Source organism: Accipiter gentilis, chromosome 18, assembly GCF_929443795.1.
Source record: "Accipiter gentilis chromosome 18, bAccGen1.1, whole genome shotgun sequence".
In the NCBI taxonomy this organism is placed as follows: Eukaryota; Metazoa; Chordata; class Aves; order Accipitriformes; family Accipitridae; genus Astur; species Astur gentilis.
This window is the reverse complement of record NC_064897.1, coordinates 2805022-2832514: the sequence shown is the minus strand read 5'-3', so window position 1 is coordinate 2832514 and position 27493 is coordinate 2805022. Positions and strand designations below refer to the sequence as shown.

General features: G+C 41.1%; 2 protein-coding genes across 4 annotated transcripts in view; one reads left to right on the top strand and one right to left on the bottom strand.

Annotated features, from left to right (window-relative positions):
- Window positions 1-905: 905 nt before the first annotated feature.
- Window positions 906-23839, bottom strand: RIBC2 (RIB43A domain with coiled-coils 2). Its single transcript, XM_049821502.1, has 7 exons — window positions 23723-23839; window positions 19990-20071; window positions 18086-18430; window positions 17291-17409; window positions 3688-3915; window positions 1972-2138; window positions 906-987 (listed from the first exon to the last, which is right to left on the bottom strand). Exons 1-7 carry the CDS (start codon window positions 23837-23839, stop codon window positions 906-908), a joined length of 1140 nt encoding a protein of 379 aa, XP_049677459.1.
- A 337-nt stretch (window positions 23840-24176) lies between these two features.
- The window catches only part of SMC1B (structural maintenance of chromosomes 1B), a 36386-nt gene continuing 33069 nt past the window's right edge, over window positions 24177-27493 (top strand). For all 3 annotated transcript variants that reach the window (XM_049821485.1, XM_049821483.1, XM_049821484.1), the window contains exons 1-3: window positions 24177-24285; window positions 26085-26273; window positions 26828-26940. In XM_049821485.1, coding sequence (XP_049677442.1) covers window positions 24177-24285; window positions 26085-26273; window positions 26828-26940 — 411 coding nt within the window. The remainder of the gene's footprint in view (window positions 24286-26084; window positions 26274-26827; window positions 26941-27493) is intronic.

The following is a 27493-nucleotide window of genomic DNA, read 5'->3' as shown; positions in this document are numbered from 1 at the left end:
GCTAAGTCAATTCTGTAACCATAAAGACAGGAAGCAAACTGTTTCCCTGTACTACCCTGCACAAGCTGAGATTTTTCTCCTTGATTTTGTTTGGTGCATGCCTGCTTTTTCCTCCCCTCTTCCACCATTTCTTGTGAACTCTCCCTACACTCTCCTTTAGAGGCACACTGCCTTTAAATTTTCTCCATTATTTCCAATGAGTGATGGTGTATGTAGGAGTCCTTTGCCCCACTTACTGTAACACACATTCCATTTCTGTGTCATGCCTCAATGCTCTAACTACCTTGGTAAACATTGAAATCTCTTCTTATTCCCACTATTCAGGAAATAAAAGCAATATTTCTGACCAACTTGTCCATTTCTTCCTCTTTGCTTGCTTTTGTGTCTGGCTGCTTTTTTTGCTTTTTTTTTTAAAAAAAAAACAAACACGGACAAAAAAACCAAAACAAAACCAAACCACAAACAAACAAAAACAAAACTTTCTGCCTAGGTCATCTTTCTTCCCTCCCACAGAATCTGCTAAGAGCGCGTCACTTGTGATCCATGTCAGGCAGCATTCTCCTCTGACCAAGTTGCATAAAGTAGCATTATATTTTAAATTGTGATTCCTTTCCAGAAATTGATTTCTAAAGGCATGGATCATGTAAATATTACAGTTAAGCCTGAGACACTATAGTCTAACAACCTACTACTGAATCTACTAGTACTTTTTAGAAAAACAATCAAGTTTAAAAATTATTACAGTTTTCCTCTTCTTAGAACAGATGTGGCCTAGCAGGCTGTCCTTTAGATTGAATGCACTGGTTGAACAGAGTAGGGAACAGATAAAAACATGGGATTACTCAATAAAAAATTTTAATATCTCTCTATACTTCTGTATATTTCAGGTTGATTTGTCCAGAATGTCATCGGCTGGTTGTATTAAACTGTGCATAATACTGGCCTGTTGGAAAATTTGAATATGCTTCTTCTTTAAGATAAATGTTCCTAACAAGGAATAAAAAAATGCAGTTAGTAGATGTTTTCTCATTATGAGTGCTTATGCATTACATCTTCTTTAGGTTTCTCAGGCTACTTCTATATTATAAATACTAAAAAAATTCAGAATTATTAGAAATGGAATTTAATATAACTAGATGTTATGTGTCCAAAATGTATGCCACATCTCAATATAGCAACCTTTTTTTTTTCATCCTAAAATAACCTTCAAAAAAGTCTCACAGTGAAAAACTAAGGTAACACAATACCAAATTTTTACTTTCATAATAGAAAAAGCATTGGGTACTGGAAATTCTTTTCCAAAACGTATGTATGTATGCATGATGAAAAAAATAAAAAGAAGAAGAAAAAAAAAATCAAACCTGGAAGACTAGAACACCAAATCACTTGGTTTGATTTTTTTTTTTCCTTCACATATTATCTTCCTCCTTTCCCATTAGAGCAGATGTAAGATGTGTCCACCAAGACGTGTCCAGCGGTTAGCTGAAGAATCATCTAGTTTTGTCATACATAATGAAGGAGCTCCATTTGTGTCATTAGTTTAACCCTGAGCTATCAGAAACCGGTAGCCCTACTTACACCCATCCTTTTCTGTTTCAAAAAACTAAGGTAAAAAAGAAACACATACTGCTTTACACCTGTTATAATTTTCTGCATAGTTAATTGTATTTATTCTCTATTTTGCTATTGTCAACAGACAATCTGTTGTCAGTGGAACACTTTTAAGAATTCCAGCTACTAATTCATACATGTAAGTCAGTAACAATCATAACCTACTCTTTGAAGATTGCTTAAATAGTACTGAAAAACACACTTGAGCTGAATTGTTGATTTTTTTAAAAGTATAAACTTATGACAAGTATGTTTAAAAAGCAACAAACAATACAAGTAAACACGCTCTTTGAAAGCCAAGCCCTTGTGTTAATGGCAAAGAGTTTCATTTGAAAACAAGAAAACTCTTTTGGTACTTACTTTGATTTCTGCTCCTGAGATAACTCTGCATTTACGTTATCTAAAGCTTGGCGGCGTTCCCGATTCTGTCGTTGTTGATGCCGTTCTAAAATCAAGTGAGCTCTTGCAGCCTGTATACTTTGTCTGTCCCATTCAGCATCTCTTTGGCGTTCTTCCTCTTTTAGTCTCTACAGGAGTCAAAAAAATGCTTCATTTTCTCTTTGTTCAAAGATGAAACAGTCTATATAAAATCTCATTGGTAAATTCATCCAAACAAACTTGCTTGCCTTTACTGAACACTAGGGGTAGCATATGAAATCGAGAGAAAAAGTAAGCACTTCCAAACTAGGCAGGAGCCCACACGCTAGGCAGAAGTAAGATACTGCAGATGAGAAAGCTGTCCTTTTCCAGGGAGCAAGACAGACTCCTAGCTCTCCATAAGGTAAGAAAATTAGGATCTGCTGCTTGGCAGAAGTAAGTTAATCAGAAGATTACTATTTCTCTCTGAGATACTAGCTTTCTAAAAACCTAGAGCAGCAAGACAGACTTTTTTTTTTTAAGTTCCTGTTAGCAAAGTTGTAACTTCTTGAGGTCAGAAGTTAGTATACATCAGTATGGCTTATAATATGGCTAACTCAGTGCGGTAACTGAGCCACCAACACCAGATGTGTTAGACCCAAACTATTTTTTCCTCTGCCCCTGTTATACTATCAGTTCCTCACTTCTTGTCTAACATCACATTGAACTGATTCAAGAAACCAGGCCTGCAATAAACCTCACTTTTCTTGGTGGGGCTCATTTTCTGCCAGCTTAACTACTTGAATGCGTTCATTTTAGGGTCACAGGAGACCCAGGAAGATGACAATTCTATCTTCAGCTTTAAAAACAGCAGTAGATAACACATAGTGTAGCACATGGTATTGCAGGGATTAAAAAATAAAACTGAACAGCTATTCACTAGCTGTTATGAATCCAGCCTCTGCACTGAATGAAGTAAGTAGCTTCCTACTTCACAATACCTAGGCCTGTACACTCCTGACTGCCTAGGAAGGGTAGATTTCTTCGTTTTGACTGCCTGCTTCCATACATCTTTCGAGCAGCAATTACTAGCAATATTTAGGGTTTTTATGAAATTCTACCCCAGAGCATGGCTCATAGCTGTGTGGGATGGTAGAAAGGAAATTCCGTTGGATTCATGAACTTTTAACACTATGAAACATGCATGAGCAGGGTCACTGGACCTGCTGTATTTGTCTTGCTTGAGTACCCTTGAGCATGAGAGCACTGCTCCGGCCTGCACTGCTCTCACCCTTAGCTCCTGGCTCTTCTTCCCATATGGAGCAGCCCACTCCTGCTCATCCCCTGCAGACAGTTCATGCCATCTCCAGTCCTAAACTGCACCATGGTCTTGGGCTGTGCAGGACCTTGCTCCTCAGCTAGGACACCATGGACCATGCTCCAGGATCCCCCAGGGCCCTTAGCCCTGGGGTCCACAGCAACCTTCCTCCTAGCCCAACTCCAGGGCTCCAGCCCATTCCTGCTGCTCCATGACATTTCCCAGCTGCTTCAGAGACACTGTTCAGTTTGTTTTATTAAAGTTTGGGTAAAATTCAGATCAATGGAAAACACAGTGTTATAATGCAATGTGCAGGGCAAACAATAATATTTTCTTCTGCAAACACTGTCTATAATATTATTACAACCAGGAATACAGAATATGCACGTAAGCTTAAATACCAGCTTCTCCAGAACTTGTTGCTGTTGAGAGTAACGGATTGCCATCAGCTGATCCCGATTCATTCCCTTCCATCGATCTGTGATCACACGATGTCTACCAAAGGAACTGACTGCTTGTTCAGGATTTTCTGAAAGTAAGTCTCCTTGAAGGAGGCTGGAAATTTCATCCATGTCCTCTTTCGTTTTTTGAAGCTTTTCCAACTTCTTTCTCTCAGCTAGTTCAGCAGCCTAAATTCAGTGAAAGAAGAGAACTGATAGTTTTTTCAAGAGAAAATATTAACTAAGGGATGCAACAAAGTTAGCACATCACAACAGATTTCCTTCCAACTTGCATACAGCTGTCAACAGCATCATATATGAATACTATGATCATGGTCCTATCGGCTAAGATTGAAAATCTAATAGTATACATTTCTTCAATGTTGTCAGATCACATACAGAAAGTAATTGTGGGATTTATATTTTTTTTAATAAAAAAGCAAGAATTAAATAAAAAATAATTTCACATTTATCCACAAGCAAACACCAGTTGATATTTGGAGGCCAGACACAATATGGAAAAAATTTACAATAAAAATGTACAATCGTGAATCACTAGTCTTGATACACTTTACAGATTAAAATCTATGTGGAGAGCATGGTTAAGCACTCAAAACTGTTAAACAAACAGACAGGAGATGCCTATGTTAAGCCTGAAGATGCAGCCTTGACTCTGTTCCCTTTGCTGATACAAAATGCAAACTTGAATCACCTTATGTGAATGTATCTGTAGTATTAGAAATCATAATATGCATTTCCTATGGAAATCACTGTTCCTAATGTCTACTCTAAGGTCATAGTCTCCTGTTCAGAGGAAATTTTCCCCTTACAAAACTCCAGAAAGCAAATATGATGATTTTACTTCAAAGTAATTATCTTCTAAAGAAGAATTACACTAAGTAAACTAATTCAAAGTAGAATGATACTGCTATGCATCATCCATTTCTAATCCTGTCTTATTCTTCTGTAATGCATAAACTAAACCATCTGGAACAATGCACAGTGCCAGCTTCCACCTGGACAGAGGATAAGTAATCAAGCTCCTTGCTAGGGCACAAAGAGCACAGGTTGCCAGACCTGTCTCTCACATATGTAGCTTTATCCATGTATCTTGACTGCAACAGACCAGTGGATACCCATCTCTCCAGTTTGCCCAGGATTGTCTCATGCTTTGTTCAAAAATCAGTGGCTTGAGAATATTCACCTTACAAGTTAACTAGAACAGCTCTGTACTTTTCTTGCCAGTAAGTAGCTCACTGGTTGGCACATACACATTTAGAAAGTAGATGAGGACAAATGAAAAATGAAAGGTTATGCATCAAGAAAGTCACATGGTAAAACAGTCTTCTGTGGCATATAAAGTGAAGTGAAAATTAGTAGGCAGAGCAACTATAAGATACAAACAACTGAGAATGACAAGACTGTCTAGACACATGCGTGGGAACTTGTTCCTTTGCAAACTTTATGGAGAAGAATCCTAACACACTAAGCATAGTGATTCATGCCACCGGAGAAGACTGGTAATCTGGGTTTCTCTCTACATTTGTATTTATGGACTTAGGGTTTGGATGACAGCAGTGCTCCCAAGCGTAAGGCCTGGAGAATGTAAAAAAGCGACCTCTATTTGCTCCAAGCAAACATGGACAACAACCTGTTAGGGATCAGACAGAAGAAGAAACAAATAATACTATACTAGATTAATAAATTCCATGGCTGAAAACAGCCTCGTGGTTTTCATTAAAATAACAAAATTATGTGATGTGCAAACAAACTAATAAAAGATAAATTAGGGGTTTTTAGAATTATTAACTAGCTAAGCCACAATTCAACTTAGATGGTGCAGAAAACCTCATATTTAAAAACACTACCCATCTAATAGGAACATCCATTCTACTCTAGAGCAAGAAAAGAAGTGTCTACTTTTAGACAAATGGAAAAACTCAAGCAAATCAAATTTCAAGTGGCAAGACATCAACTTCAGGTCTAGTAATTACCAGTTCTGCCATCAGAACATGGAATAGTATGTTGGAAACTAAAGGCCACTTTTTCATCTCACTTAAGTCAGTGAGTACAATTTTTACCAGCAGTTTAAAGCAATTTTTTTAATCCATAATGTGTTCCCTGAAGTTTGGGGTTTTTCCTTTGGAAGAGTCAATAACAACTTGAAAGGAACTATGACATTGCACTTTCCAAGAAAACATAAAACCTAAAGATTTTCAATCATCTGATATTTTTGGAACACTGAACCAGAATATCTTTGTATGGACTTTTAGCTTATTAATACTATGAATTGAGCAATTATTTTTAGTTCTGAAAATGCTCTAGAGTAAATCACCTTTAACAGAAAGTCATTTTGGATGGAACTCACATACTTACTGGCCTATGACAGAATTATTGAAGCTTAAAATGCATAATTTTTATTTAGATCACCCTATTAATGTCATTCTACTGTGATCTAGCAACAGATCCAAAAAAGGCACTTAGACCTTGTAACCCTAACCTTCCTAGTAAGAGGGAGAGCCTAAAATTTCCAAGCTGCCTGGGAATCTTACTGGAGGAAACTCCCAGCTCTATGCATAGGCATGCACGTAGCACTACTATGCAATGATTAATGACACTGCAGAAGAAAGATTTTAAACTTGGAAAATGCATCAGATTTAACCTATCAAGTCAAATCCCTAATAAAACATAATTCATTGGAGTAGCATGGAAAAGAAAACAGATGCACAAATACATGCTCCTTTATTTTGATTTGTGATCCAATGTTATTTCTCTTCCCTACTACTAAAAGGTTCCTTTCGCTCTTCATTCAAGTCATAAGCAAAAGAAGAAACACACATAGAAGCATTATGAGGCCAGGACTTCACATGCTTAGAATAACACCAAGTTTTGAGTGTGTGAGGAACTAACTGCTGCCAATACAGGAATAAAGGAATGCACACCTTCTGAAGTCCTTATCATGAAGTCACAAAGCTCACAGATTACAAGAGTGACCTATCCAGGGTCTTCGGAACTTGTGAAAGAAGTTATTAATCTGTGTCGTGGTTTCAGCCCGGCCGGTAACAAAGGACCACGCAGCCGCTCGCTCACTCCTCCGCCCCCCTCCGGTGGGATGGGGAGGAGACGGAGGAGAGAAAAGGAAAAGAAACTGGAACCTCGAGGGTTGAGATAAAGGCAGTTTACTGGGACAAACACAAAAGAGATTACAACAACAACAACGGCACTAATGAAAAAAAGTATACAAAAAGAGTGATGCACAGTGCAACTGCTCACCACCCGGGACCCGACGCTCCGCCACTTCCCCCACCAAAAAAAACAGAGACCACCCCCCCGGCCCGCTCCCCATTTATATACTGGGCAGGATGTCACATGGTATGGAATAGCTCTTTGGCTAGTTCAGGTCAGCTGCCCCGGCTATGCCCCCACCTCCCAGGTTCCTGTAAAAATTAACTCTATCCCAGCTGAACCCAGGACATTATCCACCCCTTATTCTATACCATCTACATCATGCCCAGATCTTACTTTTTTTTATTTTTTTCCAATCAACCACTACAACTTTCCTTGTCTTATATATAAGTATATGGACTCCACCCCCTGACCTCGCACACACACACACGGTGTTCCTTTAGCCTATGGGCTATCCCTCTAATGTGTCCATCAATTTTGGGGCTCTATCTGTTGTAACAGTTCTTCAGGATAAGAGAGAGATGGTGTGAGATGTTGGGTTGTTGTACGCTGCCTCTGGAACTTGTGGCTAGTACATTTGGTGCAACTCATGCCCCTGGTCTGCAGGTCGAAGATGTTGATCTTGAGGAAATTGGTGGGTGCCAGTTCAAGTTCTATCGCTGTTGTACTTGGCTCAGTTTCAAAAGTCCATCCTGTAGTCATTTGGATAATTCTCACAATAATACCCTTGATATGGCATATAGACACTATAGATACAATGACATGCATTGGCAGGTTATTTAGCAGTTAAATATCATACAGCCCAATTCACTGGCTATTCTCTCCCAAAATCAAATCTCCCTGAGGTACACATCGAACCTCCCCATCCTTCTGCATCACCCACCAGGTGTACCCAGGTCCTTGAGCAAAAACAACCCCTTGAATGGGTTTGCTTCTGCTTGAGGGAGGACTAACCCAGACTGTCTTTCCTAACATACTCCTCATGCGCACTACAGGGACTTTATCCCCTTCTACAGTATGTGGATCTCTTGGTTGGGCGGGGCCAGCCCGATTGGTGGATCCTCTAGTATTAACTAACCAGGTGGCTTTTGTTAAATGTGTATCCCAATGCTTGAAAGTTCCACCCCCCATCGCTCTCAATGTAGTTTTCAGCAGTCCATTGTACCGTTCAATTTTTCCGGAGGCTGGTGCGTGATAAGGGATGTGATACACCCACTCAATGCCATGTTCTTTGGCCCAGGTGTCTACGAGGTTGTTTCGGAAGTGAGTCCCGTTGTCCGACTCGATTCTTTCTGGGGTGCCGTGTTGCCATAAAATTTTCTCTTCAAGGCCCAGGATAGTGTTCTGGGCAGTGGCATGGGACACAGGGTATGTTTCCAGCCACCCAGTGGTTGCTTCCACCATTGTAAGCACATGGCACTTGCCTTGGCGTGTTCGTGGGAGTGTGATATAGTCAATCTGCCAGGCCTCCCACTGTTTATATTTCAGCCATCGTCCTCCATGCGACAGGGGTTTTTGCCGCTTGGCTTGCTTAATTGCAGCACATGTTTCACATTTATGGATGACCTGTGAGATAGTGTCCATGGTCAAGTCCACCCCTCGATCTCGAGCCCATCTATATGTTGCATCTCTTCCCTGATGGCCTGAGGTATCGTGGGCCCACTGAGCCATAAATAGCTCACCTCTACGTTGCCAGTCCAGGTCCACCTGAGACACTTCAATCTTGGCGGCCTGATCTGCCTGGTGGTTGTTTTGATGTTCTTCAGTGGCTCGACTCTTGGGTACATGAGCATCTACGTGACGTACTTTTACCACTAGCTTCTCTATCCGAACAGCAATATCTTGCCACAGTGCGGCAGCCCAGATGGGTTTACCTCTGCGCTGCCAGTTGCCCTTCTTCCATTGCTGTAGCCACCCCCATAGGGCATTTGCCACCATCCACGAGTCAGTATAGAGATAGAGCACTGGCCACTTTTCTCTTTCAGCAATGTCTAACGCTAGCTGGATGGCTTTCACCTCTGCAAACTGACTCGATTCACCTTCTCCTTCAGCAGTTTCTGCGACTAGTCGTGTAGGACTCCATACAGCAGCCTTCCACCTTCGATGTTTTCCCACAATGCGACAGGACCCATCAGTGAACAGGGCATATTGCCTCTCATTTTCTGGCAGTTTATTATACAGCGGGGCTTCTTCGGCCCGTGTCACCTCTTTCTCTGGCGACATTCCAAAATCTTTGCCTTCTGGCCAGTCCGTAATCACTTCTAACATTCCTGGGCGACCGGGGTTTCCTATGCGAGCTCGCTGTGTGATCAGTGCGATCCACTTACTCCACGTGGTGTCAGTCGCGTGATGCGTAGAGGAAACTTTCCCTTTGAACATCCAGCCCAGCACTGGCAGTCGAGGTGCTAAGAAGAGCTGTGTTTCAGTACCAACCACTTCTGAGGCGGCTCGAACTCCTTCATATGCTGCCAAGATCTCTTTTTCAGTTGGAGTATAGCGAGCCTCGGATCCTCGATATCCCCGACTCCAAAACCCCAGAGGTCGGCCACGGGTCTCCTCAGGTGCTTTCTGCCAAAGGCTCCAGGTAGGGCCATTCTCCCCAGCTGCAGTGTAGAGCATATTTTTAATATCTTGTCCTGTCCGGACTGGCCCAAGAGCTACTGCGTGAACAATCTCCTGCTTAATCTGTTCAAAGGCTTGTCGTTGCTCAGGCCCCCATTTAAAATCGTTCTTCTTCCGAGTAACTTGGTAGAGAGGGCTTACAATTTGACTGTAATTTGGAATATGCATTCTCCAAAAACCCACAACACCTAAGAAAGCCTGTGTTTCCTTTTTATTAGTCGGTGAGGACATAGCTGCTATTTTGTTGATGACGTCCACAGGGATCTGACGACGCCCATCTTGCCATTTTACTCCTAAGAACTGGATCTCCTGCGCAGGTCCCTTGACCTTACTTTCTTTTATGGCAAAACCAGCCTTCAAAAGGATTTGGATTATTTTCTTCCCTTTCTCAAAAACTTCTTCTGCCGTGTTGCCCCATACGATGATGTCATCAATATATTGCAGGTGCTCTGGAGCTTCACCTTTTTCTAGTGCAGCCTGGATCAGTCCATGACAAATGGTGGGGCTGTGTTTCCACCCCTGGGGCAGTCGATTCCAGGTGTACTGGACGCCCCTCCAAGTGAAAGCAAACTGAGGCCTGCACTCCGCTGCCAAGGGAATGGAGAAAAATGCATTAGCAATGTCAATTGTGGCATACCACTTAGCTGCCTTTGATTCCAGTTCATATTGAAGCTCTAACATATCTGGCACAGCAGCGCTTAGCGGTGGCGTGACTTCATTCAGCCCACGATAATCTACTGTTAGTCGCCATTCCCCATTGGATTTCTGCACGGGCCATATGGGACTATTAAAGGGTGAGTGAGTCTTGCTGATCACTCCTTGGCTCTCCAGTTGGCAAATCAGCTTATGGATTGGGATCAGGGAGTCTCGGTTGGTGCGATATTGTCGCCGGTGCACCGTCGTGGTAGCAATTGGCACCTGTTGTTCTTCAACCTTCAGCAACCCCACAACCGAAGGGTCTTGGGAGAGACCCGGCAGGGTAGACAGCTGTTCAATCTCCTCCGTCTCCAATGCAGCTATACCAAAGGCCCAACGGTACCCTTTTGGGTCCTTGAAATACCCCCTCCTGAGATAATCTATACCAAGGATGCACGGGGCCTCTGGGCCAGTCGCAATGGGGTGTTTATGCCACTCATTCCCGGTTAGACTCATTTCAGCTTCCAATACGGTTAGCTCTTGGGATCCCCCTGTCACACCAGAGATACAGATGGGTTCTGCCCCTTTATAACTAGATGGCATTAGGGTACATTGTGCACCAGTGTCCACTAGAGCCTTATATTCCTGTGGGTCTGATGTGCCAGGCCATCGAATCCACACTGTCCAGTAGACTCGGTTGTCCCTCTCCTCCACCTGGCTGGAGGCAGGGCCCCTCTAATCCTGGTTAGAACATCCGTGACTCACTTTCTGCACACGTAAATCGGAAGTCCCTTCAAGGGGATCAGAAATGAGATCAGCCCATCTACTGCGTCTGGGGGACTGCTCACGGGAAACTGGAGCAGCAGTTTTCCAAGAATTCTCTTTTCTGGTTGCTTTTTCTCGCAACTCCTGTACCCGTGCATCCAAGACTGAAGTGGGTTTTCCATCCCACTTCCTCATGTCCTCTCCATGGTCACGCAGGTAAAACCACAGGTTAGCCCGTCGAGTGTACTTTCTCTCTCCTCTCTCTTGGGCAGAGGAACGCTTACTCCCAATAACTGCGATGCGGGCCTGTACAGGTGAGGAGGAGGACAGATCCACTTTGAATTGCTGGAACTCTCGGGACAACTCCTCCACAGCTGAGACACAGGCCCGTAGGGAGGAAGAGAGACTCCCTTCGTATTGCCGGAGTTGGACAGCCAATTCATCCACCGTTTGTCCATAGCCTTCTCTCCAGGACATTACTGCCAATGAGTTGGCATAGGTTGGTGGTGCACTTCGTAGAAACTTCCGCCACATGGGTTGTGTGCATTGGACTTCATCTGGATCTGTGGGTGACTGCGCATTTTCTGGATCATTGTAAATCACCTCCAGCACGGCTAATTCTCTCAGGTACTGAATACCTCTCTCCATGGTGGTCCACTTGCCTTGGTGACATGTAACTTCATCCCTGAAGGGGTATCTTTCCTTTACACCTAACAAAAGTCGCCTCCAGAGGCTGAGGACTTGTGTTTTTCTCCCAATCGCCTTGTCGATGCCCCCTTCCCTAGACAGAGATCCCAGCTGCTTGGCTTCCTTACCCTCTAATTCCACACTACTAGCCCCGCTATCCCAGCATCGGAGCAGCCAGGTAACAATGTGCTCACCTGGGTGGCGGCTAAAATCTTTTCACATGTCACGCAACTCACTCATGGATAGAGATCGGGTAATTATTTCAGGTTCTGCCTCTACCTCCTGTTCTCGCGATGACCCTGGTTCATCTTCATCTCTCGCTAAGCGAACTGATTTCTTTGTGTGTTTCTTTTTCTGTACAGGGGCGACTGATACTGGCACAGGCTGGTTCTCTGGTTCAGCTGCAGTGTCTGTCACCGGGGTAGGGGTAGTCATGGTACCTGTTGTCGTGGTAGGGGCAGCCACGGTGCTTGTTGTTGGGGTAGGGGCAGCCACGGTGTCTGTTGTCAGGGTTTGGGTAGCCACGGTACATGTTGTCCTGTTTTCCATCTTTTCCCCCTTTTCCCCCCGAGGGTGCTGCATAATATCAAGCAGTGTTTGGTAGATATTGGCCAGAGCCCAGCACAGTGCAGCGAGTTGTATGTCTTTGGAATAGCCACAGCATTTTTCTTTCAAATATTCTGTCACTTCATAAGGGTTCTGTAGTTGCTCGGGAGTGAACTTCCAAGTCACTGGCGGTGAGAAGTTCTCTAGATACTTGCCCATATGCTCCCACATGCCGTGCCACCCATGAGTATCCAGCTTTGGGGGAGATCTCTGAGTGGTACTCTTAAAGAGCGTTTTTGTAGCCCTAAACAAGACCTGAAACATATTCAGGAGGCATAGCACTAACAGCACACTGGCTTGCGCATCCCAAGGATATTCAAAATTCTCAAAAGCTGTTGTAATTAGTCGGAAGGAGAAGAGGGAGGTGAACGGACGGGGGGAGGTATCCCCCCCTAATTTCCCCATGGATTGGGTGTAATTACCAATAAAATCCGACAGAAGGCGCCCAAAGTATGGAAATGATATCACTGCCTCATACAGATACCAGCTTAACCTCATGACCAGTGATGTAATCATTTCATAAGTCGACATTGCCCAGTACAGCAAAATGATAATCCCAATCACTCTCCCAGAGATGAGATACGCAACTACAGGCAATACATAGAGCATATAAGAGCTTACAAAACGCCACCATGTAAACAAATGAAACAACATTGTGACTAACATCTATATATCTAAGAAATGCGTTTGGCAAATTTGTTTCAACACGCTCTGGCCAGATCTGTCGTTATCTCAACCCTTCTGCCCCACGTTGGGCGCCAAAAAGGACTGTCGTGGTTTCAGCCCGGCCGGTAACAAAGGACCACGCAGCCGCTCGCTCACTCCTCCGCCCCCCTCCGGTGGGATGGGGAGGAGACGGAGGAGAGAAAAGGAAAAGAAACTGGAACCTCGAGGGTTGAGATAAAGGCAGTTTACTGGGACAAACACAAAAGAGATTACAACAACAACAACGGCACTAATGAAAAAAAGTATACAAAAAGAGTGATGCACAGTGCAACTGCTCACCACCCGGGACCCGACGCTCCGCCACTTCCCCCACCAAAAAAAACAGAGACCACCCCCCGGCCCGCTCCCCATTTATATACTGGGCAGGATGTCACATGGTATGGAATAGCTCTTTGGCTAGTTCAGGTCAGCTGCCCCGGCTATGCCCCCACCTCCCAGGTTCCTGTAAAAATTAACTCTATCCCAGCTGAACCCAGGACAATCCGTAATTACAATTCCTTTGTATTCTACAGATACTTCTCTCATAGCAGATAATTGCACATCCAGCACATTGAAGCTAGGAACTTCTGCTTAGCAAGGCCTGTCAAAAATCAGTATGTGCACTATGTTTCCTCATGCATGAAAACGTGGTAAAATGTTGAAATATTGATGATTCTAGACATTGAATATCAAGAATAGGAAGTAATTGATAAAAGATGTTTGCGCAGCACACTTTGAAAAATGATTAAAAGTTACCATTCTTTTTCTACATTTAGGCACACAAACGTTTCATTTCAGGTGAAAAAAAAAGCCTCTGCAGTTAATGCAAATACATTATTTACTCAAAGCCTGGAAAGCTATTTCTCTGAAGTGCCTGCTAGCTCTGAATGTGTTAGTAATGGCAAAGTGTAGAGTGAATCAGGAACCAGGATAATGCCATGAGATGTCCATGATGTGGTATGCCCAGGAATAAATTCTAACTACATAAGGTCTGTAAGATTGTTAACAAGTCTATAAATATGAGCTCATTAAATTAGAGATCCTCTGTAATCACATCCTCACATGTTCTTAGCATTACCTACAAAATGTCTTGGAGAGGATTCAAGTCCTGTGCTATATAAAGCAAGATGACTCTTTCTTTCTGATTTCAAGAACATAATCAGTATATCTATCAATGTAATGCTAAATTGGGCATTCCCAAGTGTTATTATCCTTAGTGAGAAACCTCTTTCTGCAACAGTGAGATTCTGCTATGGAACAACAATCCCATCAAAAGAAGTGAAAAACACATATTCTAGTCAGGACTCCAGGTAGCCTTCATTTCTGTTACCTGGCTTCCCAACTTAAAATGACTACTACTTATGAATTAATGATTTCAGCAGGAATAACTGACAGTTTGAGTAGAAGTCTTCTCTTATACCAAGGACAAAAGCAATATTGTTGTTCCTGGTTAACACATACTTAGGTGAGAGAAAATCTGGGATGAAGGATAGCATTGATTGTAGGGTTTAGGGATTAATCCGTGCGGGGCCCGGACGACGGAACACCAATGCGATGATTAAAGTCGCCAGTTTATTGAGCTTAGCTAATCATTTTTATACAATTCTCTAAGTTGTTGAGAGACTTTGATTGGCTACTACATGCAAGCACTTGGTGTCCACACGCACAATCATAAGCGGTGATTGGTTACATCGGTACTGTCCACGCGCACAAACATAAGACATAATTGGTTGTGTTAATTAGAGCATACAAGACTTGTCTTAGTCCAATTGGTCAAGATAAGCCCCTGAATTGAGGTTGTTTGTGCCAAGTTCCCTTTATCGTGGAATGTGCACCTGTGTTTTCCTAATTGGGATCTTTCTTCTTCTATCTTCTTATTTATTCTGTTCAAGGCCTTCTAAAGGCGCCTGGAACAATCTTGTGACCATGAGCTATTTTCAGGTCCAATAACTAACTTCCATATAACTGAACCCTACAATTGATTTTCTAGACACTACACACGCTTAGAAAGTTTACAGTACAGAATCCTTCACCACTGGGAAATATGGTATCAAACATATCATCAATTCTTTGTCCTGCTAATTAATTCCAGAAGAACAGAAAGAACCATTAATGATAAGCTTGTCAGCAATAAAGTTATTGGCAATGGTATTATGGTAAGTGGAGGAAGCTGAACCACTGTCACAGGGGGCAGCAACATCAAATCTTGTCATGAAGCAGGCTGTGAAGGAGTGAGATACCCTACTTACAGTCATCTGCTGGGATTCTTTACTAATTGACTAGCAGACTGACCAAAATATGTTTTGCCTGGAGTATATGACTTGCTGGGTTTTCTGTCGGGTTTTTGTTCAGGTTTGTGGTTGGGGTTTTTTTGTTGTTTGGGGGTTTTTTTCCCCCCTAAAGATACTGGCAATTGTAAGGACTACAGAAGATGGCCACAAAGACAATGATTGAGCCAAAGCCAAGTTCTAGGAAATGTCTTCCTCTCAGAAGATGCATTCCCATATTATACTTTATCTAAATGCCTTAGAAAGGGTGGGTTTGCTTTCTCCCTTCCTTTACTGCCACCTGTGCATTCACTCCTCCCAGCTGGATCTGGCAGTCACTCATTCTAGACCAGAGTTCATTTTCTTTTAGATTTGAGAAATGATCCAACACATCCTGAAGCTTCATGACCATTAGATCGACTGCAAGAGACACAGCGAAAAAAATGAGTGAAACTTAGGGAACAGGAAAAAGGAGTTCCTCTTTTGGCAGCCACCAACAGGTAGAGCAGATGTGTGTAGAGCAAAAATGCAGTGTGAAACCACACCCTCAAGAGGTTAAGATCCTCAAACCAGCTACTCAGAATGCTGAAACTGCTAGAGACTCCCGTTCAATACATTTGAGGTCAGATTTCTTTTGTGAAGTTCATTCTCAGGCTGAATGCCCTATTTTTCCTCTCTTGGGAAAAGGTGTATAAAAAAAATCCCTCTGTAATGTAACTTTCTCTTAAAGACATCACTGAAAGGCCTGTCAACCTGAAATCTCTGGATTGCATGTTTAATAAAGAAAAGCAGCAACTGTACCGGGGACATCATTTCATCAACAACTTCAAGTCAGGGAAAAAGAAGAGCTTTTCTCAGCCATTCAGCAAATAAAAGGAAAAGCTGAAAACAGTATCACGGATGAAAAAAAAGTAAACTACCACAGAAAGAAAAAGAGCTACAAGCTGTCACTCAATCTATACAACATAGCAAGGGACAACAAGAACTAAGAGGACCCCAACCTCCATTATCATGCCCTTATGTTAGAAAAAAAAAAGAGCAAGACTTTTTAATATATTTAATATGCATACCAGTCAAGTAGAATTTTTATGTGGAATCAATTGGTATGACAACAATCATTTGTAATACTACTGCTACCCTAAGTGCACCAGCTACTTAGGGTACTTTTGTGGCTATTAATGTAAAATACTGTTCAGTAGCCATGACTTCAAGCAGCATAAGCCTTTTCAATTACCTTGGGCTATCTATAAACAAAATTATATGCCAAATGCGCCCTGAAAGTCTCAAGCAACACTGACACAAAGACTTGCACGTTTATATACTTAAACCAAAGATACCATACTTGATGTAGATAAATTTAACGTGGCTTATTTTGATGTGACTAAATAAATATAAAGCTAAGTCACACTAAATATAGTTTAACCAAACTAATAGCCCTTTGAGCTGTATGTATAAGCTGAACGGGAAACAAAAAAAAAAATCTGTGCAGCAAGATAAAGAACTGGAGCATGACAGATAATGGTACTAAGACAGATAGAGAAAGGTTCATGTCACGTTTCAATAGGTTCCAAAGCACACTTGGTAAACAACCAAGAGACATGTACACAAATACCAAGGAAGCAGCCAAAGTGCCAAAAACAGCGATTATGGGGAATTAATGTAAGTAATAAAGACAAAAGGCTACTGGTAGTGATGTTTCCACACAAGCAACAAGAAAAGCAGGCGGACACAGCTAAGATTATCTGATGACTGCTATAAAACCAGAAGAAAGCATGGGAGGCTTTTGCTGTACCCCAGTTTACATACTAAAGGTCCTGAGAGACTGGGGAGTTGTTGCTGATCTCTAGTCAGCAAGCTGAGAACCAGGTGGGAGAATTTTCAGAGAGGGTAACTAGATAGATAATAGCTAGATCCCTGGAGAGGACAAAGTGAATAAATTCTGTCTTCCAATTACTGAAACAACCTTGGAAGTTAGCTGCTAAGAAACCTCTGTGAAACCATCATTACTCATTGTACTTTTGCGCATCTTATATTCTTTTTGTGTCACCACTTCTTTTAAAAACAAACCAACCAACCCAATATTAATTTACCTGGGTTCTATTGAAATCTTTAGTAGCTGCACAAACAGCACGCCTGCTTTCTTCTTCTTTTCGTTGTTGCTCCATAGTCTTTTGGTCAAGTTCAATCCTATTCTTGTCATAAAGATCATCTAAATTAGATTAAAATGAAATTTAGTCAATGTTCACGGACGTGATGTGCCATGAGTAAGCCACTATAAGACAGAGAGAGAGAGGGAGAGAGAGAGATGGACAGACAGAGGAGCTATAGATACAGTAAGCTAAATTACATAACTATATCCAAATCCTACCACCGAAGCTTTCCATTTTGGAATTTCAAGTGACTCATGAAATCAGTTTATTATGTAAACCCATCTTGTCTTAACAGTTAGACAAAGTTAAAATGAAAAAGTATGCTAAGCACTGCAGAAAAAAATGTTTCATGACAAGCTAGAAAAGAAGAATCAGTATTACTTTGTCTGCTCTAGAACAGTAAGGATTGTCCAATTTTGTCTAATGAAGTAAACATACCATGTAGGAAGCAAAACAGATGTTTTTTCAGAATGCTCTGGTACTTCATTTGAGGCGTAAAGCAGAAATGAAACCTAGGTAATATTATACTCATCATATGTTATTAAACATAGATTTCTTAAGTGAGATATTGAATACATTAGAGCTTGTAAATTAAAAACTGCTGCAGTATTTCTAAAAGTTAAATATTGAATATATTAAAATACTGCTATGTCAAACTGGCTATACCATATTTTTGTCAGATACATCAGAATTTCAGAAAAAGCAGATTAAAACCTTATTATCTTCTTTTGTTACCTGCAAATTTTTGATCAGCTAATGCATTCTTCCAGTCTCTCTGTTGCTGAAGAGACCACTCTCTTAACTGCTCCTTTTGAAATTTCATCCTCTGATGATAGTTTAAGTCTTCACCCATAAACTTTTGCAAGCCAGATATAGTACATCGAGGATCATTGTCTGAAAGTCGAGCAGGTCTATCCTTCTTTAGGGCTTGCGGATCAGACAGGTCAAATTCACGCCTTGTTTCTGGCTTCTGAAAATTCTTCTGAAAATCACTGATAGCCTTATTTACATTTCTGATATCATTTTTCTGTCGTTCTTCTAACATACACATGATCTTGTCATTTTGCTTCATTTCATTAGCTAGAGAAAAATGAACACAGTGAAAATACAACTCTTAGAAGTGCACGTGTCATGGAAGTGCACATGTAAGATGGAAAGTAGAGTTTTGAAGAAGAATAAATAGAATATAAGTCTTCAAATGCTTACACCTTAGGAAAGACTATTTGACCTGTGAGTACTAGCCCAGCAAACACTCTCATGTTAGTAATATTTACTTATAAAACACTTTCAGGTTTTTAGGTATCAATTCTCTTATTAATGTTACAATGAAATATATGCATGTGAAACAAAGACAATGATAAATACTTCTAGAACTACGGGGTTTCATTTGATTAAAACATGCAGTAATGCATGAAATGCACTGTATACTAATTCTTCCCATTTACTCTTAGTTTACAGTTACAACTGAAATACATTGAGTTGCTTATTAAGAAACAAACAAAAATTGGGCTCCCAATGAAAGGAATATAGATAGTTGTTTCATAGTTCCAATGATTTTTCTAACCATAGCACTAAAATAATTGGCTGGCACTAACAGTTTTTGAAAAGCTTAATATCTCTTGTTCATTTAATCAAAATGCTATAATTGATTTAGTTGTAAAGAAAAACAAACAACAAAAAAACCCCACCCAAACCTAGCCATTTTAGCCATTTAAATATAATTCACAAGGACAGATCATTTCCTCTGTTGCCAGGCTACACATAGGTTCTGGCAGTTTCCTAGGAGTCAAAGTCTGACAGGTATTCTGCCAGGAAAATCACAAGCAGCCGTAGAAGCACAGCGTGGAAGTTGGCGGCTCATTCTACCTCTTCTTGAAACCCACAGAGAGCTCAGCCTGTGGAACCTTTTCACATGATACTACAGGAGAGCATTTCAAACACAGAGGGCCACAAAGGGTTTTGAGGTCGGAGGACACGGATGAAATATTTGTGTGCCTACGTGTTCTGACTCAGCAATGGCACCAAGTTACAACCCTGCTGCACATGACTCATGCTTCTAGCAATAATAATCTGTAGAGGATTCTGGTAGAATCTGTATATTCTATTCAAGAATGGCCAGACAGAACACGGGCTTACTCTACAAGAAAACAATCAAAAAAAATTGCCACCACTATTCTGAAAAGAACAATATTAAGTAATTAAGTTTTTTTAAAATGCTCTTGTATCTTCAGGTCTCCAACCAATGCTATTTGTCAACATTTATTAAAAGAAAATACTGAAAATTCCAGCCTATTAGGAAATGCATATTAGTTTAATCAAGTCAATATAAATCTTAAGATACTGAAGAAAACACATACTGTACCAATGCAAATGTATGAACATAAATAGGATTACACATTATAGTATTCAGTTAGTTTGTATGTCTGAATTTAGAGAAAAGCCTACAATTGTGCTTATATATACTTATGTTGATTGATAGATTTATATAGATAGAGCTATATAGCAAGATTCAAGGAGGTAGGCTCCATTTGGAAACAAAAACGGCAGTTTGAAACACATGAAGGGAAAAAGAAAGGAGGAAACAGATGGTAAATTTCATTTAACTCTTCACAGAAATATCACAGTATCTATGAATATACCAAGTTCTTCATTTCGTGCTTTTTCAGCTGCTTCTTGAATTTTCCTATCCTTGACCTGGGTATCCAATGCATCTTTATCAACCTATTCAAATGAAAAAAAGCAGCTCTTTAAGAGACACTATGTCTGAACAATTAAAACCAGGCATTGTTAAGTTACATTGATTCACAGTTGCATGAGATAGATATAAAACCACTACCAACAGAGTATACACATCACTATTTAACGTGGGTAACATAAAAAGCAAATCCAGAAACAGCAATTTTCTTGTTTGTTTGCTTTGTTTTAATAATGTTGGGTATATTCTTGCACCAAATCAGAACAAAACACCACATTTACATGATATGTAGAGCTAGAAATATAAACGTTTTAAGCTGTGTTACACAGAATATGTTTTCTCCATTATAGCCAGCATTTTTACCTTTTCTTGTTATTCTGCTTTCATTTATAAAGCAGGTAAGTATTCTGACAGTCAAGATGACAGGAAGTTGTAATAGTTCAGATTTGAAAAAAATAGAGATGATTCATTAAAAGTACATTGAAGCAATAATGTGAATGGAAATAAGTTTTCTAGTCTTATCTGATAGAGTGGGATTCATGTAGTTGCCAAAATGCAATATTGGGTGCCATTTGAGATACATGCAGACATCTACAATGAGCTGTCAGATACGGTACAGAATATTCACATCCCTGGATAGTGGTGCCCGAGCAAAGCATAATACCCTAAGGCACATCATCAAATGGTAGGAGCCACCTACATTGTAGGCAAAAGAATCAGGTCCCATATTCGTTGACAGAAGGTGGCAAATTAATAGGCAGACACCTGGTTTCCCCCCCCCCCCCCCTCTTTTTTTCCTCTTTTTTTTTTTTTTTTTTACTGGTCAAGTCACTTAATGTCTTTAAAAGATTTGTCAAACAACAATGACAATTCTTCAAGAATCTAGTCAAGTATTTTGATAGTCTTCGCCTAAAAACTATTCAGATCAAGACAGAAAGACCTGAACAGATCATGGCTGACAATACACATTGTTAATGTTATGAAGGACTACTGGTTATACCAATCAGGCAAAGAGGTAAATCTGTAAGCAAGAGTGAAATCCTAAAGAATTCTACAGGGTATCACTGTCCAAAAACAATGGTGTCATGGGCATTAAATATCAACTCATTTAGAGGTCTCATTTGGGACACCAAGCTTTCAATATAACTATAGGAAACACTGTTAAGACAAATTCAATATGACTTCATTAGTAGTTTCTGGCAATAATACAGGTAAGTCAATGCGTCAACTTGCATGTGCAAATTCAGTTATGCTATCAGCTCTCTCCCATTTGAACAGCTTTCATTTCACAAGAATACATCCCTGAAACAACCATTCCTAGTCACATAAAGCTACAGGTTTAAGTGTTAAAATAACAAATCCCTCACTATGAACAGTTTGAAGCAGCTAATTTCTGATCTACTTGTATTTATGTATAATAGTTCATATATAAATGGAAAATAATTTTTCGTTTCAACTACTCATCTGAACTTTTTTGGGAAATGAGTGATTTACTGAGGATAAATTCTTAAATCTCTACGTGAAGAGCGGTACCTTAGTTTTGCATTACTCAGATGAGGAAACAGATACAGAAGTCAAAGTAATAGTAAAACTAGTAATAATCAAGAAAAAAATTTAAAATCTTGGTTCCCATTCTGCTTTCCAGTCAGTATATTATCTCCATGTTTTTAAACTACTCAATCCTTGCTGAAAGATTTGTGGTATCTAAGTCAAATACTGCCTTGATTTTTTAATCGTGTCAGAGACAGCCGCTCAGCTAAACTGGTGAGAGACAGCGAAAGCAAAGAATGTAAAACCACATCAGAAATACTGATACAGTATATCTCTGTATAGATTTGTGGACTTTTCATGCTTTGGACTTGGCCTAACTTCAAAGCACATGAACAGCCCCTTCTGTCAGCAGTCATTGTTCAGCCAATGAGCAAGGTACTTTGAATAATATTAATCAAAATATTTACAGAATTATTCCAATGGGCTCTCCTTCATTTTAGATGTCTGTCTCATGTAAATGGATCTATCAAAACCGGTCTGATAAGTTAGTTCTGCAAAAGTATTTGGGAAAGACCTTCAGATGGTGTACTTCAGTATTGCTCAATAAAGTACACCAAGAGATGCTATTTCATTCTCAGCTATTTCATTAGCTGAGAATTTATGATTTACATTTCATTTTTAAGGCCCTAGAAAAGCCATCTTCCAGAGAAATTATGTGTTTCCTGATGAAGAAATTTGGACTATCTTACTATACCCATCCCACATCTGTTAAAAAAAGGTTATTAGCTCCTTCCACTTAAGTATATTGTTGGATACCATATGTGTCAGGATGCTGTATCAGGTGGACAACCTGTCCTGTTTGTTAAGTGGGAACTGCTACTTTGCTCTGCAGCTAGGATGACTCTTGCATAAGAGTGACAAGAATAAATCCAAGGCGCTGTCAGAGACAAGGTGAAGATATCCTTCCACTGACTCGAGGCAAGTTTCTATGCCCAAGACAAGATGGACCAAATTGACATCTGTTGCAATTCTACCAGTCCAATGAAGTCAACAGATTGGACTTCTTTTCACCAATTCTAAATTTGGTTCTATGTAAGTTAATGCTACAGCACTTACACATGATATATGTATCAGCACGGAGCACTCAAAATACTTTACAAGCAAAATTTAAACTTCCTTGACCTCATAGCACTCCTCCCTCCATGCACACACACATAATCTTAACGTGGGCCTTTGGACACATTACAGGAAGATTAAATGAACCGTTGCATCCAAAATGTAAATAAGTGTCAAATACAGCATAATTTCTTGGCATTTAGGGTGCAAACTGCATAGATGACTCTAGAGAAAACCCACCAGAATGAAGCTATCATCCCCACAGATCCTCAGAGACTGAAGGGCATTCACATTCTGACACCCACTCCAAGAAAAATCAGACATATCAATTTCAATTAATTCCATATACCTAAACGTGGCCCGATTGATCTTATTTTGCCTAACGCAAAATAGGGACTAATTGCAGGATCCCCTTCAGCAATAAATCTCTCACAGCACCGATTCTAGCTTCTAGCAAGAATCAAGCAGATGAGGGAAGTACCAGCAGAGCAGCAAGGTAAAAACACTTATTTGTTTATGCCACTTTGCCTGAGCTGAGTTGGCAAGTTTCCGGCTTACCCCTCAGTAAAGCATCCTACATCAAGTTAACTCCTACACAGATGCTGAAACACAGGGCTTGATCTTTCTGTGAAGGAAACATGAAATCTTGCCCTTGAATGCCTCAGCAGTGAGACACCAGTCCTCCTCAGACTCTCTCACACCCCACACGCACCTCCAGCGACCGCAACCAAAATAACCGTTGACGGTGCCCTCAGAGCATCAACTCGCTTTCCTCAGCAACTTTTTAAAAGAGCCTCAGCCCTCTAAAACACGCGACGGGGCGTTTTCTCCCCGTTTCCCTCCCCAACCTGGAACCGCCCGTGCTGGCAGGCGCTGAGGGGGCGCGCGCCGCCGGCAGCCATTGAGGCAGCCGCTTCCCGCCCTCCCTCGCCGGCATGGCCGCCCCCTCCTCTGGCCTCCCCTAGGGTTCACCCTCGCTTTAGACCGGTCTCCTCAGAACACATCGGAGCGGAGGGCGGGGGGGGGGGGGGGAGGCGGCATCACATCACCCCTCCCTGCTTCGCCCTCACCCCTATGGTCCGGACTCGCGCGTTGAAGATGCGGCTCTGCCGCTGCAGCTCCCTCTGCCGCCGCCGCTCTAAGGCAGCAGCCTCCTGCAGGTCTCGCTGCGGCCCCAACCAGCTCATGGCGCCCAGAGGGGCAACCGGCCGGCCGGGGCTGAGCGGGCGACGGCCGGGAAGAGCTGCCCGCCAGGAGAACAACACACCGGGTCGCGATGGGAACGGGAGCCCCGCCCCCTCCGCCGATTGCCCCGCCCCCTCCGCCGATTGCCCCGCCCCCCGACGTGGCGGCGAGCACGAGGCGGCAGGTGGTTGACGGCGCGGCGTCGGCGCCTGTCGCTTCCTGAGGGGAGAGGGCGGGGGTCGGTTGGGGAATTAGTAAAATTTACTCGTTGATGATTTAAATCTTGTGGAGAGGCGGGAAGTTCCCGGCTTCAGCTCCTCCTCGCCCGCTGCTGCAGGCATGGGTTACCTCAAGCTGCTGGTGATGAAGGACTTCAAGTCATGGCGGGGGCAGCAGGTTATCGGCCCCTTCATGAGGTTTAGCTGCATCATCGGGCCCAATGGATCAGGTAGCAGGCTGGGGAGCGGGAGGGTGGAGGGTTAGTGGCCGGCTGGTGGCCCTTCTTCTCCAGTGTAGCTATCAGGATTGAGGTTTTGGGGTCTTTGCCGGGTCTTTTCTGTGAACGCTGCAGGCCTGATGGGGAAGAAGCAGCAGTAGTGCAGGTGCGGGCTCAGGAATAGGGCCAGCATGGCTGCACTGAATGGATGAGGACGGTGATAGCTTGCCTGTTGAGGAGGAGAGTTGCAGGGCTTGGAGGGGAAGTAAAGATTCATGGGCCTGCTTAAAATCTCTTCATATGCACCTGGGGGGGTGGCAGCACAAGCAAAACTTTGGAGGCTCTTGAACTGCTATTGCTTCTTTAACTGAAAGTATAGATGGTTCCAGTACGGAAGGACAGAGGTGGGATGTTTGAAAGAATTTCCATTTCTATTTGACTTCTTTACTCTTTCCAGCCCTTGTAGAATGAGTGGTTTGCAAACAGCACACCTTGCCTTTGCCCCTCCAGTTCGCAGTTTAGCTTATTAAGGTCACGTAAAGATGGTTTTACTTTAATAGTCTGGGCTGTAAACTGTAGCAGTAGAAAGCTGCTACTTGATTTGAGTCTGTGGTTTTTGCCATTTGCGTAAATGCCTTTGGGAAAGAGATAGTAGCTTTGCAGCATGGTAGCTGCTTTGTAGTTCAGCTCACAAGAGCCTTGGTTTGTAGATGTCACTCCATATTTTTATCCTGTGGATGCTGGAACTTTGTAAAACTTGATTCACTTCTTCTGAAAGCTCCATTCAACAAATAGGATTTCATCTTCTATTTGCTAAAGAAAATATGATAGGAGGTGAGGATTGTCCTAAAGATCCACAAGGATGGGCTTAGCGTTTGGTCTTAGTTTCCCCAGTCTGTTAATAATTAAGTTTATGACTTAGATTTTTAGATCCTGTTGTTTCTTCACTTATCTAATCAAGTGAGATCTATGAATGTAAGTAACTATTATTTAGCATTATGATCATATTCCTTATCATCATATCCTCACTGTTCCCTATTGGGAAGTCTCAAAATTATGGATACTTTTTCCAGGTACTGTTCCAGTTAATTCCGAATACATTTTATAGGTGAATCCAGGGAGAAAAATCGTGAATATTGTGTAGTCTCTGAATTAAGTATTTATCTATTTTCCCCCTAGTATTCTTCCTTTCATGATGTTTTGGACAGTAAGTCAAAATACTGCCAAAGTAGCAAGGTTGAAGGCAGGAAATAATTAAGCTGTCAACAGAAATGCTCAAGACTAAAGGGGAAAAACAGAAAGAGGATTCAGTTAAGAGAATTTTTTGTCTAAGGAGTATGATCAGATAACTTTGTTGCTGTGGTTAATGGATCTGGGAAAGTACTTGGGTTTTTTAGAACACTGGAGTTCCAGTGGAAAAGTTCTAGTTATTCGATGGAGTGCTTGTGCAGCAAACCTCACTGACTGCATTAGATGAAGGAAACTACCAAGTAAGGATTATGATGTTGCTCACTCAATTTAAGTAATGATCTCTGGAGATGCCTGGGTAAGAAAAATTTGTTCAACAAGGCTGAACAAATAACAGCATTTTTGTGATGATTTTTATTACAGACAGGCCGATTATCTGCTGCCAGTGTGTTATATCTTAGAAATGTATTTCTTTATTATGTGCAATATTTTTGTCTCAATGAAATACAGACTTAGAAGTAGAATTAATAAAGACTTTTGCTTTTTTGTGTCTTTTTTTAGTTAATTGTTAATCAAATGCCTCCATTTCTGCCATGTCAAAGAAATTTTTTTTTTCTTTTAAGGAAAATCCAACATAGTGGATGCTGTTAGTTTTGTGATGTGTGAAAAGGCATCTAGTTTGCGAGTTAAAAGTGTTCGAGAACTTATTCATGGAGCACATATTGGAAAACCAGTTTCTTCTACAGCTAGTGTGAAGATAGTATATTGTGAAGAAGATGGGGAAGAAAAAACATTTTCAAGAGTTATACGTGGTAGGTAGGAGATTCTGTTGCATGTACTTTCTGTTGTCTAATGTATAAAAAATGGAGACCAAGAATATTCAACTTTGAATTTCAAATGCCTAACCCTCTTGCATATTTTGGAGGATTAAGCCCATGAGTATTGCAATACTTCTTATAGTCCTTCAGTAGCATTTTGATAGCCAAGTGTTATAACTGAAAAAACATATTAGGGCAAAGTTAAAAAACTAAACAAGTGATTAATACATGTTCTTTGCTTTGTACATTGATATGTAGATAATCATGTGGAATATATAGATGGTGTAGGCTTTAGAAAATGGGGTCTGACCTAGCTGCAGGCATGAGCACTTAAGCATCTCTCAATACCTTTTGGAAGCATGCAACTAGAATTTTCATACAGAAAAATGAAATTATTGAAATGACTAAGGGAGTAATTGAAATCTGTTTTCTTCTTTGAGGAAATTGCTCAGTTAAATTGTTCCACTAGTTTAGTTCTTTTCTTACGGACTTTGTGTTGTAGCCATTTCATAGTAATCTTTTTTTTTTTTTTTCCTTTCCTCCTATAGGTAGTTGTTCTGAATTTTTTTTCAATGATAAATCTGTCAGCCGATCTACTTACATATCTGAGCTTGAAAAAGTAGGCATACTTGTCAAAGCTAGGAATTGTCTTATTTTTCAGGTGAGCATTTAAGGTACTTCTAAGAAGTTTTTATTTTCTTTATGATTATTTCATAGGAGTACACACTTACTATTTGACAGAAAAGAGGGCACCCTTAGCTAATTTCAACCCAATACGGGTTTTTTCCTCACCTCGGCAAAGAATTACAAGACTGCAAAATAGAAATAATGGGGTTTGTGTGTACATGAGTGCACTAGTAAGAAGCTAATCTGGAAGAAATTGAGTACTTGTGTTATTCAGAGTATATATGAAAATGTGTGTCTCTATTTATAAATGTTTAGTGTATTAAATTCTAAGATTGTTATATTTAGGAAAACATAATTTTATCTTAAAACACTCCTCTTGGTCAAGATGCATGAAAACTTACAGGATTTCTTACTAAGACTGTGGGATTGAAAATTGTACTGGGTTATTAGTTCACAAGTATTTAACAACACAGGTCAGAAATGCCATATACTTATGATGAATATATTTCACAGGATTGTCTTCCTTACAGTTGCTGTGGCAAATTCCCAAGGAAGAACTGGTTCTTTCTTTTTGTAGAAACCCTATA

Coding starts and splice junctions, on each gene's coding strand:
- RIBC2 (XM_049821502.1), bottom strand. CDS start 23,839: ATGAGCTGGTTGGGGCCGCAGCGAGACCTGCAGGAGGCTGCTGCCTTA. Junction 18,431..19,989: donor AGCACGAAATGAAGAACTTG/GTATATTCATAG, acceptor ATTTTTCTCTAG/CTAATGAAATGAAGCAAAAT. Junction 2,139..3,687: donor AACAAGTTCTGGAGAAGCTG/GTATTTAAGCTT, acceptor TGACTCCTGTAG/AGACTAAAAGAGGAAGAACG.